Genomic DNA, 13,155 nt, shown 5'->3' with positions numbered 1-13,155 from the left:
CCTTGGGCCGATGCTGGAGTCTCTGTGCTATTTTTCCTCAGCTGTATCATGTGTAGCCATGCGGGGCAGCAGGACTCATGGGCCCGACAAGGGTACCTTATTTTCTGGTTTTCAGGTGCCTGGCCAGGCTGCAAGAGGGAGACATGCTAGAGCTCCAGGTTCCAGGTTCAAGGATCCAGGGCAGGGAGTGTGAGGGACCACGTTGGCTGCCCCGGCAATGTGGCTAGAGTTACTTCCTGGGTGCTCCATCAATCCCCACCCCCAGTCTCCCAGGAAAAAGCTGAGAAACAACCCAGCAACCCTCATTCCACACATCGCGATAAAATATTTATTATTTAAGAAATAAATCTTTAAAAAAGAGAGGAGAGTATCTCTATTGCTTTCCCCGGCAGGGCAGTGCTGGGGACAAGGAGCCTGGGGGGTGGAGTGTCACCGAGGCCCCAGGCCCAGAGAAGGGTCCATCCCCCATGTGAGCATCTGATGTGAGTGTCTGTCCCCTGGCAGGGCGGGTCTGGTGGGGGCAGAATGGTGGGGGGGACAAGAAAGGGTCAGAATGGGAATGGAGGGTGGCAGTGATTCCGGGGCCTGACCAGGTCAATCAGGCCGGGCTGGGGTGCAGGCGAGAGTGGGGGACAGGCAGGCCACGGGGACAGGGTGCAGCGGTGAGAAGGGAGCCAGGAACCCGCAGGTCACTGGGTCCCCCCCCCTCCGGCTGAGGGAGATGTTGGGGGAGCAGAGATGAGGCCCCGGGACTCTCCCAGGCTGGACGGGTTGGGCAGCTTTGGAGAGGTCTGGGATCCAAGTCATGCCAGGGGGTGCAGGAGACGCCCCGAGAGAAGATTGAGACAAGCAGGAGGAGGCCCGGTCTGGTTGGCCCTGTGCCCCCCCAATTGTCCGAGGGGGGAGGGCCTCTGGCAGGCAGGAGGGTGGGGCGAGGAGGAGCAGGTGCAGGGACCCCCTCTGGCCTGCCGGGCCCTGCCCCTTCTGTCTACAACCCCAGCTGACCCTCACGGGGTTCTCCGCACCCAGGACCGTTTCCTGCGCCACGGGGCCAGCTCGAACCCAGGCTCGGGCACGGCGAGGGTCCAGGCCTCCGTCCCCCCCCGAGCAAAGCCGGGGGGGAGCCTCCGATCGCCAGCGCGGGGCGAGGACTCACAGGCAGTCCCGACACAGGGCCACCTGGCCCCGGCGGAAGTCCCGGCACGGGCACAGCCGGCGGTACTTGGTGCTGGCGCCCGCGCAGCTGAACAGCAGGGCGTCCTTCTGCAGGAAGCACTCCTGGCCGGGCTGCGCGAACGCGGGGTACAGGTGGCTCATCTCCGACTCGGTGCTGTCACAGGGCACCTGCAGCCTGGAGGGGGACGGGAGGGGCGGGGCTAGGCGAGAACCACGCCACCTCCAGGCCACGCCCACGGATCTGCGCCACCTGGTTGGCCTCATCAGTCCGCTTGGCCCCGCCCTAGCCCCACCCACTCATTCAGTCCTTTCAATTCTGCCCCAGCCCTCGTCTTTCCAGGCCACGCCCCTCCCAAGGCCCCGCCCCTTATCCACTAACCCACCAGGCCCCACCCACCCTCGAGGCCACGCCCCATTCGCTAGGCCCATCTCACCCCAAGGCCCCGCCCACTCCCTCTCAAACCACCGCCATTAGGCCACGCCCATCCTTATAAGCCCCGCCCCTCCATAAGCCACGCCCCTTGATCCGCCAATCCACCTGACCAGCTACTTCTCTGGGCCTAGCCCCACCCTCGAGGGCCCTGGCTCCACCCACCAGTCATATTGGCCCCGCCCCATCCACTAGGCCCCGCCCTCACAAAAACCCGCTTACTCTCAGCCCCGCCCATCGGTTGACCACGCCCTCATATAGTCTCCACCCCTTAGTCGTTAATCCACCTGGCTGGCCACTTCTCTCTGTCTAGCCCCACCCTTGGCCCCACCCATCAGCCATCTTGGCCCCGCCCCAGCCTGACCACGCCCCGCCCCATCCTCCTGGCTCCTGCCATGAGTGTCCAGATCGCTGAATCTGGGCCCTTGCAGGGAAAAAGGAGGACCCCAGGGGCACAGGCCCACCCCACTGAGCAGGAGGGACGTGGGCAGCTCTCACCGCCCAGGCCGTGAGGCAGGATGGGCGCTAGGAGGGGCAACACCCTGGACCCAGCACCCTGGACCCCACCCCATGAGGGGTGCACTCACATCTGGAAGGCCGCGTGGCTGTTGAGGAAGGGGAAGAAGGCCGGTTCGCAGACCAGCCCGTGGTCCAGGCAGGCGTCGGTGCAGGCCCGGCCCTCGGCCGCCAGCCAGGCCCGCAGGGAGCGCTCGGGTGGCCAGGCCCCGGGGGTCAGGCTGGCGTTCTGAGCCCACTCCAGGTGGCTGGCGTTGGGGGACAGCACCAGGGGTCCCTGCAGGGCCGGTGCTCCTGCGGGCGTAGGGCTGGGTGCAGCGCAGAAATCCTGCCCATGGGGAAATTGAGGTTAGATGGGGTGCCAGAGGTTAAGAAGAGGGGAACAGCCTGGAGAGATAGTACAGCGGTGTTTGCCTTGCAAGCAGCCGATCCAGGACCAAAGGTGGTTGGTTCGAATCCCGGTGTCCCATAGGGTCCCCCGTGCCTGCCAGGAGCTATTTCTGAGCAGACAGCCAGGAGTAACCCCTGAGCACCGCCGGGTAAGGCCCAAAAACCAAAAAAAAGAAGAGGGGAACACAGGGAAGGGCAATAGGATCTGGCCCCCTCTGCTCTGCCCCGTCTCACAGGTGGATTCAGGGATTTCTTGCCTATCAATGCAAGTATCCATCCCATGCTTGACGGTCAGTCTGTCCTGCCTGCTGGGGTTCCTAGCCTGAGTTTTCAGGGTACAGTTGTGCAGAGACTGAGCACAAAAACCACCCCACTGGGCCCTGTGCTCCCGGCCAGACACCCCCAACACCTCTGAGCCTGGACACTGGGCTCTTAAGGACTCCCCTGGAAGGTGGTGGGGCACAGGCCTCACCTGGACATGCCTGGCCCGGGGCTCTTCTAGGCTGAACCAGATCTGAGCTTTGTTTGGGCTTGGGGGCCACACCCTAAAGTTCTCAGATCGGGGTGCAGGACCTTCTACATGCAGAAGTCTCAGGCCTCACCCTGTGGCGACACGGATGGTGCCCCAGCCCTTACCTGGTGCTGGATGTAGGCGTGCAGGCGCTCCAGCATGCCCTCACTCGTGAACTCGTAGGGCAGGTATGGCTCCACCTGTCGGCCAGGAACTAGGCTTGGAGGCGCACTGGGCACTTATCTGGCCAGCGGGTGCTGGCTGGAAGGTTTGGTGGTTCTTGTACCCTCACCCAGGGCTCCTCCTGGCCACTCCCCTCTCACTCCTCACACAGCCACCCACCCAGATGGTGCCCTTAGCCCCTGGTGGGGGCCACCATCTCCAGGAAGTCTTCCGGCTCCCCTCATCACTGCGATACTTCCCAGCCCTCTTCCCAGGGACACCTGTGTCACCCTTTCTGTGTCCCTCAGGTCCCTGCTCCCATCTGTCATCATCGTCACAATACACTGATTGTGACGTCCTGGCTACTGCCTGTCTGTGTCGCTGGGACCTTTGATGGCCCAGGGCCACACAGATGGCCTCGGGGCTGCAGGGGACACCCTCTGCACTGGCCCCAACTAGCCCCTCCCTCAGGGAGCCCCTCTGGAGTGCTGCTGATGTCCAGGCCTCGGGCAGGCGCCTTGGACACAGCACCCCACTGGGTCCCATCCCAGACGTGAGCTGGTCCCACACAGCCATCTCCCAACCTACAGGATCTTGTGCCCAGAGGACAGAAGATGGGGAACCTCAGCCCACAAGAACTGAGCAGGCTGACTGTGGCCCTGCTAGGGCATGGCTGGGAGGTTGAGTCCCGGGTCCCAAATGTGCCAGCTGGGCCAGAGTAATAGGACAGTGGGGAGAGCATCTGCCTTGCATGTGACTGACCCAGGTTCGATTCCCAGAATCTCCTGGGCACTGCCAGGAGTGATTCTTGAGCAGAGTGAGGAGTCAGCCCTGAGCACCACTGGGTGTGACCCCAAAACAGACAGAGACAACCCCTCCAATGTCCCTCTATCTGCTTCACAAGCCCCCCCTGACATGTGATTCTAAGTGGGACCCCCCACGATTCTGGGTGAGACATCTCCTCCTACACATATACATGCAACACATACATAAATACATATACACATATGATTCTGAGTGAGACACCCCTACAATACACACATAAATATCGCATACACACATATATACTACACACGATTCCAAGTGAGACACCCCTGTACATACACACATAAAAACGAATGACTTCAGGTAGAGCACGATGAGTCCTGTGGCCAAGGGTCCAAGGCCCTGGCGAGGGGCCCAGCCACTGTCCCGCTGCCTATATGTGCTGCAGAGCCAGGCTGTGGAAGAGATCCAGGAGGGCAGCCACGAACCTGAGCACAGGGCACTATTCCCAGGGTGGCAGGAGCTGAGCATCATGTGGGGACAAGTGGGCGGGTCCCTCACCGCAAGTGGCCGCATCCCAGGTGAGATGCCAGTGGGTAAAGCCCGAGCCCAGGAGAACCGTGAATGTTTCTGGGGTTTGGCCCCTCTGGGGGGTGCTGCTGCCTCCCCACAGGCCCTTCTGACCCTTGCACACCCTCAGGCCCTGCCATGTCCTTAAATCTCTCCTCTAATAGTCACTGGGGCAGCCGCCCACCTGCGCCCCGGGGGGTTCCCAGGGCAACAGACACAGGGGTGTCCAGGAGCTTCTGAAACATCAGGGGGGATGCTTGGGAGATGTCAGGGGTGCTGAAGACGGGTATGGATGGTTTGGGGTCCAACTGAAAGGGTGAAGGTTGACTTGGCTTTCTTCCCCCTTTGTTTTGGTATTTGGGTCTTACTGGGCAATGCTCATGGCTTCCTCTGGGCTCTGTGCTCAGGAATTACTTCTAGTCTGTTTTGGGGGCCCTAAGGAATATGGGGGATCAAACCTGAGTTGGCTGTGTGCCACGGCAGCACCCCCCCCCACAACCCGCCCCCACTGTGCTCCTGGACTTCCTGATTCTCTTACTAGCGTGATTGTTTAATTAGTCGATGCACGAAGTTGAACAGATGTTTGCGTTCAAGACTATCAAACAGAAAAGCAATCAGTACATTTTCCTCCACCCCAGGGGCTGGTCTGTCTCCCAGGCCGTGATTGCTACAGATTTCTCGGTGAGTGAACAGGGCTCCTGCGTGCGGAGACCGGGCCCGACACGTACTGACAAGCACACAGGAGACCCGATGCCACTGTGGCACAGAGACACACAGGTGCACACGTACACACACACAAGGGCATCCACAGGCACCCACGCTAGTTGTCCCAGCTTGCCAGGGGCTGTCTAGGGGCTACCACAGGGCCCACCTGGGTGCTGAGGATGGCCTGGAGGGCAGCCTCAAACTCGGCCGAGTCGTTGTAATCCACCGTCCACACATGAGGCTTCCCGATGAACTTCTCGGCGTAGGGGTGCTGGGAGAACACCTGGGGGGCACAGGCAGCTGCCACCCTGCCCGCCACCCGCACTTCCCCACCCTGGGGTGCCCCCCCACTCACCTCCCTGGACGTGGGTTTGCCCCTGAAGAACTCGTGATTGAGGGAGCTGTGGGGCGGCCTGAAGCGGGCCTGCAGGAACACGCAGCCGTTGGCGATGGCCTCCAGCGGCGCGGGGCCCTCGTAGGGGAAGCCGAAGCCCACGAAGAGCTGTGGATGGACAGGAGTGCCGGGCTAGGGTGGGACACAGCCTGGGAACCTGGGAAGCTGGTGAGGTGAGGCGGGACATCTGGGGCCAGGCAGTGGACAGTGTGGGGAAGGAATGCAGTGAGGGAGGAGGGGGTAAGTGAGTGGGGCCCACTGGGAGGGGCATGGAAGGGAAGGTCAGGCTAGTGAAGGGGTGCAGAGAGGAGGGTCAAGGTGGTATAGGGGTGTATAGGGAGGGTCAGGGAAGTGTATGGGTGTTTAGGGTAGGGTCAGGGCGGTGTAGGGGTGCAGAGAGGAGTATCCAAGTGGTAGCAGGGTGTGAGGGGCAGCTCACTTTGGCTTTGCGCAACAGCTGCTGGAACTCGGGCTGTGGGAGGAGGCCGTGGTTCCTCACGAAGGCCGGGACCTCGGGGGGGCCGCTGACTCTCATAGTACACCGTGCCGTGGATCTCCACGTACTTGTTCAGGAGGCCCAGAAACTTCTCCTTGCCCTGAATGAGACGGAGGCAATGGCGGCCCTGTTCTGGAGATCCAGGGCTAGGGTCAGGAGAGGTGAGGCTGCTGTGAGGGGCTCTGTCCTGGGGGCCATGAGGGGCTATAGCAGGGGTGGCGAACAAGTTGGACACAAAGAGCCAAAAGTTTAAACTGGGAGAGTCAGAGAGCCACACCACGCAGTGACCTGCCAAAACAGAACAAGACTCGCATATCATTTGAACAATAATCTATTCAACACATTGCATTTGGCCATTTTGAGTGAGGGTCAAAATCCTGCAGTGAGGGTGAGGGTGTGCTGCGTCCTCCACACTCAGAACTAATGGCAAATGTGACACAACATGTGACACACGGGTCCCCCCGCTTGCTGGCCCATGCAGTTGTTTCCGAGGGATGGGAGATGGGATGACGCAGCGAGATCTCTCCTCAGAGGTCCCTCCTCAGAAGCAGCAGAACAAGATCCAAACTTGGCAAAGAGCCACAGTATACAAAATAATGATAAGAGGCAAAGAGCCACATTCATTTTGGCCGGGAGCCACATGCGGCCAGCCACGTGTTCGCCACCCCTGGGCTATAGTCTTGGGGCTATTTTGGGAATCCACAAACACCTTCAAGTAGCACTTCTTGACCTACCAAACCCCAGGATCTCTAAGGACCCTAGGGGCTGTGCAGTTCTCTGGAGTTCAGATAATTCATCAATTCATCCTCATCAACCCATTGTTGCCTTCGCTCTCACCATCCGCCACCACCCACCCTGTCTACCCGCCCACCCATCTGTGCACACGCTCACCATCACCCATCACCCACCCTTCCATCATTGCCTCCTCTCATTGTCTGCCCACCGCCCACCGCGGCTACCCGCCCACTCATCCATACACAGACCCACCACCCATCTATCCATCCACAAATCCACCTACCAATCCCTTCCATCATTCTTCCTTCTTTCAATTCAATTCACTCATCATTCCATCCTCCTATGCTTCCTTCCACTCCCTACTCACCCACTCATCCATCTGTCCAGCCATCCACCACCCACCCACCATCCATCTCCTCCCACCCCCATCCACACAGTGCGTCTTCGGGGACAAGGTTCTGTGCCTGGAGCACAGCAGAGAGCAGACACAGGCACTCGTGGGACATCACAAGAAAAGTGTCCCCAGCCCAGCCAGGCTTAGCTATTTCCCATCCGAGGCCTCCAAATCTCTGCAGGCCGATGAATTGGAAACCAGCCCAGCCTGCGGGGTGTGGGGACAGAAGGATGGAGCTCCAGGGACAGCCTCCTAGTTCCCTAGTAACACAGACACAGGTAAAGTCTCGGTTTTCGGGGACAGAGGGGGCCCATGGTGGTGCAGTCCTGAACTGTGTCTGTGGTCATAAGAGTTTCTGGACTATGTCTGTTGTCAGGGCAGGGCTTTATCACTGGCTTCTAATCTTGTAGTTTTGCTGAGGTTATGTTCCAAAGGAAGGATCCCCCAAACTCAGGAGGGCTGGAGAGGGCCGGGTCCTTTCATGGAGGCCAGTGTCCCATGGACCCCAGAAAGACCCCAGCCACTGCATTGTGAGGTCTCACACAGGAAGGCCTGTCCAGGCTGAGGGCATGAACCCCAGTTTTATTTTGTTTTTGTTTTTTTGGTTTTTGGGTCAAACCCGGCAGTGCTCAGGGGTTACTTCTGGTTCTATGCTCAGAAATCGCTCCTGGCAGGCTTGGGGGACCATATGGGATGCCGGGATTCGAACCACTGTCCTTCTGCATGCAAGGCAAACGCATTACCGCTGTGCTATCTCTCTGGCCCAAACCCCAGTTCTTGAAGCACATAATCAAAGGACATATAGTCTCGCCAACAATTCCTGCTCTAAACTCAGGATACCTCCCTCTGGTGAGGGTACCCAGCTGATGATGTCCCCCACTTCTTGGTACCAGAAATCCCTCAGGACCTAAGGACTCCAAGGCCAATACCCAGTAGAGAAGGACATCGCTGACACCCTAAGACACGCACCCCTGAGTACCTCTGAGCCTGCAGGCAGGTGTTGGGGCAGCTGGCCAACTTGAGGGTCAGGACAAGTCACAGTTTGGGATGTCACCAGGCTGGGGCCCCCATGGTAAGGCTCTGAACCCCCTGTTAGAACTAGCCGAACAGGGGCCGGGAAGGTGGCGCTACAGGTTAGGTGTCTGCCTTGCAAGTGGATGGACCTCGGTTCGATCCCCCGGTGTCCCATATGGTCCCCCCAAGCCAGGGGTGATTTCTGAGCGCATAGCCAGGAGTAACCCCTGAGCATCAAACGGGTGTGGCCCAAAAACCAAATAAAATAAAATAAAATAAAATAAAATAAAATAAAAGAACTAGCCGAACAGGGGCTGCATCACTGTCTCAGGAGGAGGTCCTTTGGGGCTTCCAGGCCCTCAGACCCCCAGAAGTAAGAGTGACAGAGCAGCTTTCTCAGCCTCCGGAGATTTTGTCACTTGTTATAGTCCATTTCCGGAAGTCAAATGAGAAAAGAAAGAAAATTGAAGCCTTGGACGAGGTTTTCACAGATATGGACAAGCAGATTCTATAACTCATCTGGAAACACAAAAGGCCCAGAATAGGCAAAATACATTGGAAAGAGCAAGTGAGCAGACTGAGATGACCTGATTTCCAGCCTTATTATAGCACAGCCCTAATCAAGACGGACAGACACACAGACCAATGGGACAGAACAAAGTCCAGAAATAGACCACACATGTAGTCAACTGATGTATGAGAGAAAGGCACAGACATTTCAATGGAGAACAGTTTTTGCCTTTGTGTGTGTGTGTGTGTGTGTGTGTGTGTGTGTGTGTGTGTGTGTGTGTGTGTTTGTTGGGTCATACCCGGCGTCGGTGCTCAGGGTTTACTCTTGGCTGTCTGCTCAGAAATAGCTCCTGGCAGGCACGGGGGACCCTATGGGACACCGGGATTCGAACCAACCACCTTGGGTCCTGGATTGGCTGCTTGCAAGGCAAATGCCGCTGTGCTATCTCTCCGGGCCCAGAGAACAGTTTTTGCAATAAATATTCGTATGCAAAATTATCGTGAAAGAATAATTTCAGCCATTATTATAATTTATTAGCTTGGGGGCCACACCTGGTCGTGTTCAGGGCTCCCTCTTGGGCTCTGTGCAGGGGTCTCTCCTGGTGAGCTCGGGTGATTCCAAACCGGGTCAGCATGTGAGGCAAATGCCCTCCCTGCTATGCTCCTCAGCCCCTCCAGCCCCTAAGCCCCCTCCTTTTTGGTTTTAGTCCACACCCTCTGGCACTCAGGGGTTACTCTTGCTTTGTGCTCAGAAATTACTCCTGGAAAGCTCATATGGCTCATATGGCTCGAGGAACCATATGGGATGCCAAGGTTTGAACCCAGGTAGGCCATGCGCAAGGCAAACACCCTCCCCACTGTACTATTCCTCTGGCCCCATCAACCCATATTTGGTTTTTTTTTTGGGGGGGGCCACACCCGGCGGTGCTCAGGGGTGACTCCTGAGCCCCCATCAACCCATATTTAATATAATTAACGAAAGTTAAAAGTGGGACACAGGGGGCCGAAGTGGTGGCACAAGCAGTAAGGCATTTGCCTTGCACGTGGCTAACTTAGGATAAAACCTGGTTCGATCCCTCGGCGTCCCATATGGTTCCCAAGTCAGGAGCAATTTCTGAGTGCATAGCCAGGAGTAACCTCTGAGTGTCACCCAAAAACAAAACAAAACAGACAGACATTTCATGGATATGGAGAGTATTATGCTGAGTGAAATGAGTCAGACGGAGAGGGAGAGGATAGACATAGAATAGACATAGGATAGACATAGAAAAGACATAGGATAGACATAGAATAACCTTACTCATTTGTGATATATAAAAAAAAATAAAGACAGGGCCCAGAGAGATAGCACAGCGGCGTTTGCCTTGCAAGCAGCCGATACAGGACCAAAGGTGGTTGGTTCGAATCCCGGTGTCCCATATGGTCCCCGGTGCCTGCCAGGAGCTATTTCTGAGCAGACAGCCAGGAGTAACCCCTGAGCACTGCCGGGTGTGACCCAAAAACCAAAAAAAATAAATAAAAAAAAATAAAGACAGTATAAAAATAATACCCAGAGACAATAGAGACAAGGTCCAGGAGGACCAGTTCATGGTAGGAAGCTTGTCACAAAGAGCAGGGACTGCAGCTAGGGCAGAGAAGGGACCACTATGACAATGACAGCTGGAACTGATCACTCTGGACAAGAACTGGATGCTGAAAGGAGGGAAAATGATAGGCATGATACCCTTTAGTAACAAGATTGCAAACCACAGTGTCAAAAAGAAAGGGAGAGGGGCCAGAGAGATAGCATAGCGGTAGGGCATTTGCCTTGCATGCAGAAGGACGGTGGTTCGAATCCCGGCATCCCATATGGTCCCTCGAGCCTGGCAGGAGTGATTTCTGAGCCCAGAGCCAGGAGTAACCCCTGAGCGCTGCTAGGTGTGACCCAAAAACAAGAGAGAGAGAGAGAGAGAGAGAGAGAGAGAGAGAGAGAGAGAGAGTGGAAAAGTGGAAAAGTGGAAAAGTGGAAAAGTCTGTAGTCTGTCCCAGAGGCAGGCTGTGGGAGCACAGGAGGAAAACTGGGGACAATGGTGGCAGAAACTGTGCCCTGGTGAAGGATGTTGGACATTGTAAAACAAACTCAATCATGAACAACTTTATGAAAAAACCAACTGTAATGAACAAATTTGTAACCATGGTGTTTTTTTTAACCATGGTGTTTAAATAAAGTAATTATATATATTAGAATAAAAAGACATTTCAGGGCTGGAGAGATAGCACAGAGGTAAGGTGTTTGCCTTGCATGCAGAAGGACAGCAGAATCCCAGCATCCCATATGGTCCCCCAGCCTGCCAGGAGCGATTTCTGAGCATAGAGCCAGAGTGGCCCCTGAGCATTGCTGGGTGTGACCCAAAACAAAAACAAAACAAAACAAAACAACAACAAAAAAAAGGCTGGAGCAATAGCACAACAGGGAGAGAGTTTGCCTTGCACATGGACAACCCAGGTTCAATCGCAGCATCCCATAGGGTTCCCTGAGCCTGCTAGAACTAATTTCTTTTCTTTTTTCTTTTTTGTTTTTGGTTTTTGGGCCACACCTGGCGGTGCTCAGGGGTTACTCCTGGCTGTCTGCTCAGAAATAGCACCTGGCGGGGCCGGAGAGATAGCATGGAGGTAAGGCATTTGCCTTTCATGCAGGAGGTCATCGGTTCGAATCCCGGCGCCCCACATGGTCCCCCGTGCCTGCCAGGAGCAATTTCTGAGCCTGGAGCCAGGAATAACCCCTGAGCACTGCCGGGTGTGACCCAAAAACCACAAAAAAAAAAAAAAAAAAAGAAAGAAAGAAAGAAAGAAAGGAAAGAAAGGAAGGAAAGGAAGGAAAGGAAGGAAAGGAAGGAAAGGAAGGAAAGGAAGGAAAGGAAGGAAAGGAAGGAAAGGAAGGAAAGGAAGGAAAGGAAGGAAAGGAAGGAAAGGAAGGAAAGGAAGGAAAGGAAGGAAAGGAAGGAAAGGAAGGAAAGGAAGGAAAGGAAGGAAAGGAAGGAAAGGAAGGAAAGGAAGGAAAGGAAGGAAAGAAGGAAAGAAAGAAAGAAAGAAAGAAAGAAAGAAAGAAAGAAAGAAAGAAAGAAAGAAAGAAAGAAAGAAAGAAAGAAAGAAAGAAAGAAAGAAAGAAAGAAAGAAAGAAAGAAAGAAAGAAAGAAAGAAAGAAAGAAAGAAAGAAAGAAAGAAAGAAAGAAAGAAAGAAAGAAAGAAAGAAAGAAAGAAAGAAAGAAAGAAAGAAAGAAAGAAAGAAAGAAAGAAGGAAGAAAGAAATAGCACCTGGCAGGCACGGGGGACCATATGGGACACCGGGATTCAAACCAACCACCTTTGGTCCTGGATCGGCTGCTTGCAAGGCAAATGCCGCTGTGCTATCTCTCCAGGCCCTAGAAGTAATTTCTGAGTGCTGAGCCAGGAATAACCTCTGAGCACCACTGGGTGTGGCCCCCAAATCAAATAATAATTTTAAAAGGGGCCGGGCGGTGGCGCTAAAGGTAAGGTGCCTGCCTTGCCTGCGCTATCCTTGGACGGACCGCGGTTCGATCCCCCGGTGTCCCATATGGTCCCCCAAGCCAGGAGTAACCCCTGAGCATTACTGGGTATGGCCCAAAATCCAAAAAAAATAAATAAATAAAAAAAAATAATTTTAAAAGACATTTCAACTCAACTGTGATATGGGAATAAAGCCAGCATACAAACCATCTTCAGAATCAATAGTTTTGGGAGAATCACTGTCCTTGGGGACAAAATCAAGCCACTAACCTTCACTGAAGCCTGTCACTGCCTGTTGGAGAAACCACGATACACAAGCCAGAGCAAGCCAGCCAGGGACTGGCAGCTGTTGGGGAGGAGAATGAGGGCTCACGGAGCCGGAGGGGCTGGACAGCTGGAGCGGGATACCCGCACCCTCCCTTTGAATCAAACTCAGTTCTACACTGGCCTTACAGCACCCTCTGAACAGCCGCCCCACAGAAACACGGAGGCAGCCAGAGAAAAATGCCCAGCTCAAGACACCACCCAAAGCACCAGCCCAACATCACTGGTTTTCTTGTTTTGTTTTGTTTTGTTTGTTTTGGCTTTTGAGTCACACCTGGTGGCGCTCAGGGGTTACTCCTGACTCTGCTCAGAAATCGCTCCCGGCAGGCTCAGGGACCATATGGGATGCCAGGAATCAAACCACCATCCGTCCTGGATTGCTGCATGCAAGGCAAACGACCTACCACTGTGCTATCTCTCCAGCACCACTGATTTTCTTGGTGCAAAGATGAGTCCAGGAAGCCAGAGAATGTTTCCCTGAACCAGAATCCATCCCTCAGGCAGAGAACAGAGCTCTGAGAGCAAAGACCAAATAAGGGAATCAAATAAGAGCAGG

General features: G+C 55.2%; 1 protein-coding gene across 1 annotated transcript in view; it reads right to left on the bottom strand.

The window, feature by feature from the left end:
• Positions 1–305: 305 nt before the first annotated feature.
• The window catches only part of MGAT5B (alpha-1,6-mannosylglycoprotein 6-beta-N-acetylglucosaminyltransferase B), a 41,248-nt gene continuing 28,398 nt past the window's right edge, over positions 306–13,155 (bottom strand). The window contains 7 exon segments of the mRNA XM_049776143.1: positions 306–1,351; positions 2,194–2,450; positions 3,149–3,223; positions 5,392–5,508; positions 5,581–5,727; positions 6,059–6,139; positions 6,141–6,215. Of these exon segments, the coding sequence (XP_049632100.1) occupies positions 1,153–1,351; positions 2,194–2,450; positions 3,149–3,223; positions 5,392–5,508; positions 5,581–5,727; positions 6,059–6,139; positions 6,141–6,215 (951 nt within the window). The 3' untranslated portion in view covers positions 306–1,152.

Source organism: Suncus etruscus, chromosome 1 (assembly GCF_024139225.1).
Source record: "Suncus etruscus isolate mSunEtr1 chromosome 1, mSunEtr1.pri.cur, whole genome shotgun sequence".
Classification (NCBI taxonomy): Eukaryota; Metazoa; Chordata; class Mammalia; order Eulipotyphla; family Soricidae; genus Suncus; species Suncus etruscus.
The sequence above is the reverse complement of the archived record's forward strand: the minus strand, read 5'-3'. Positions and strand labels throughout refer to the sequence as shown.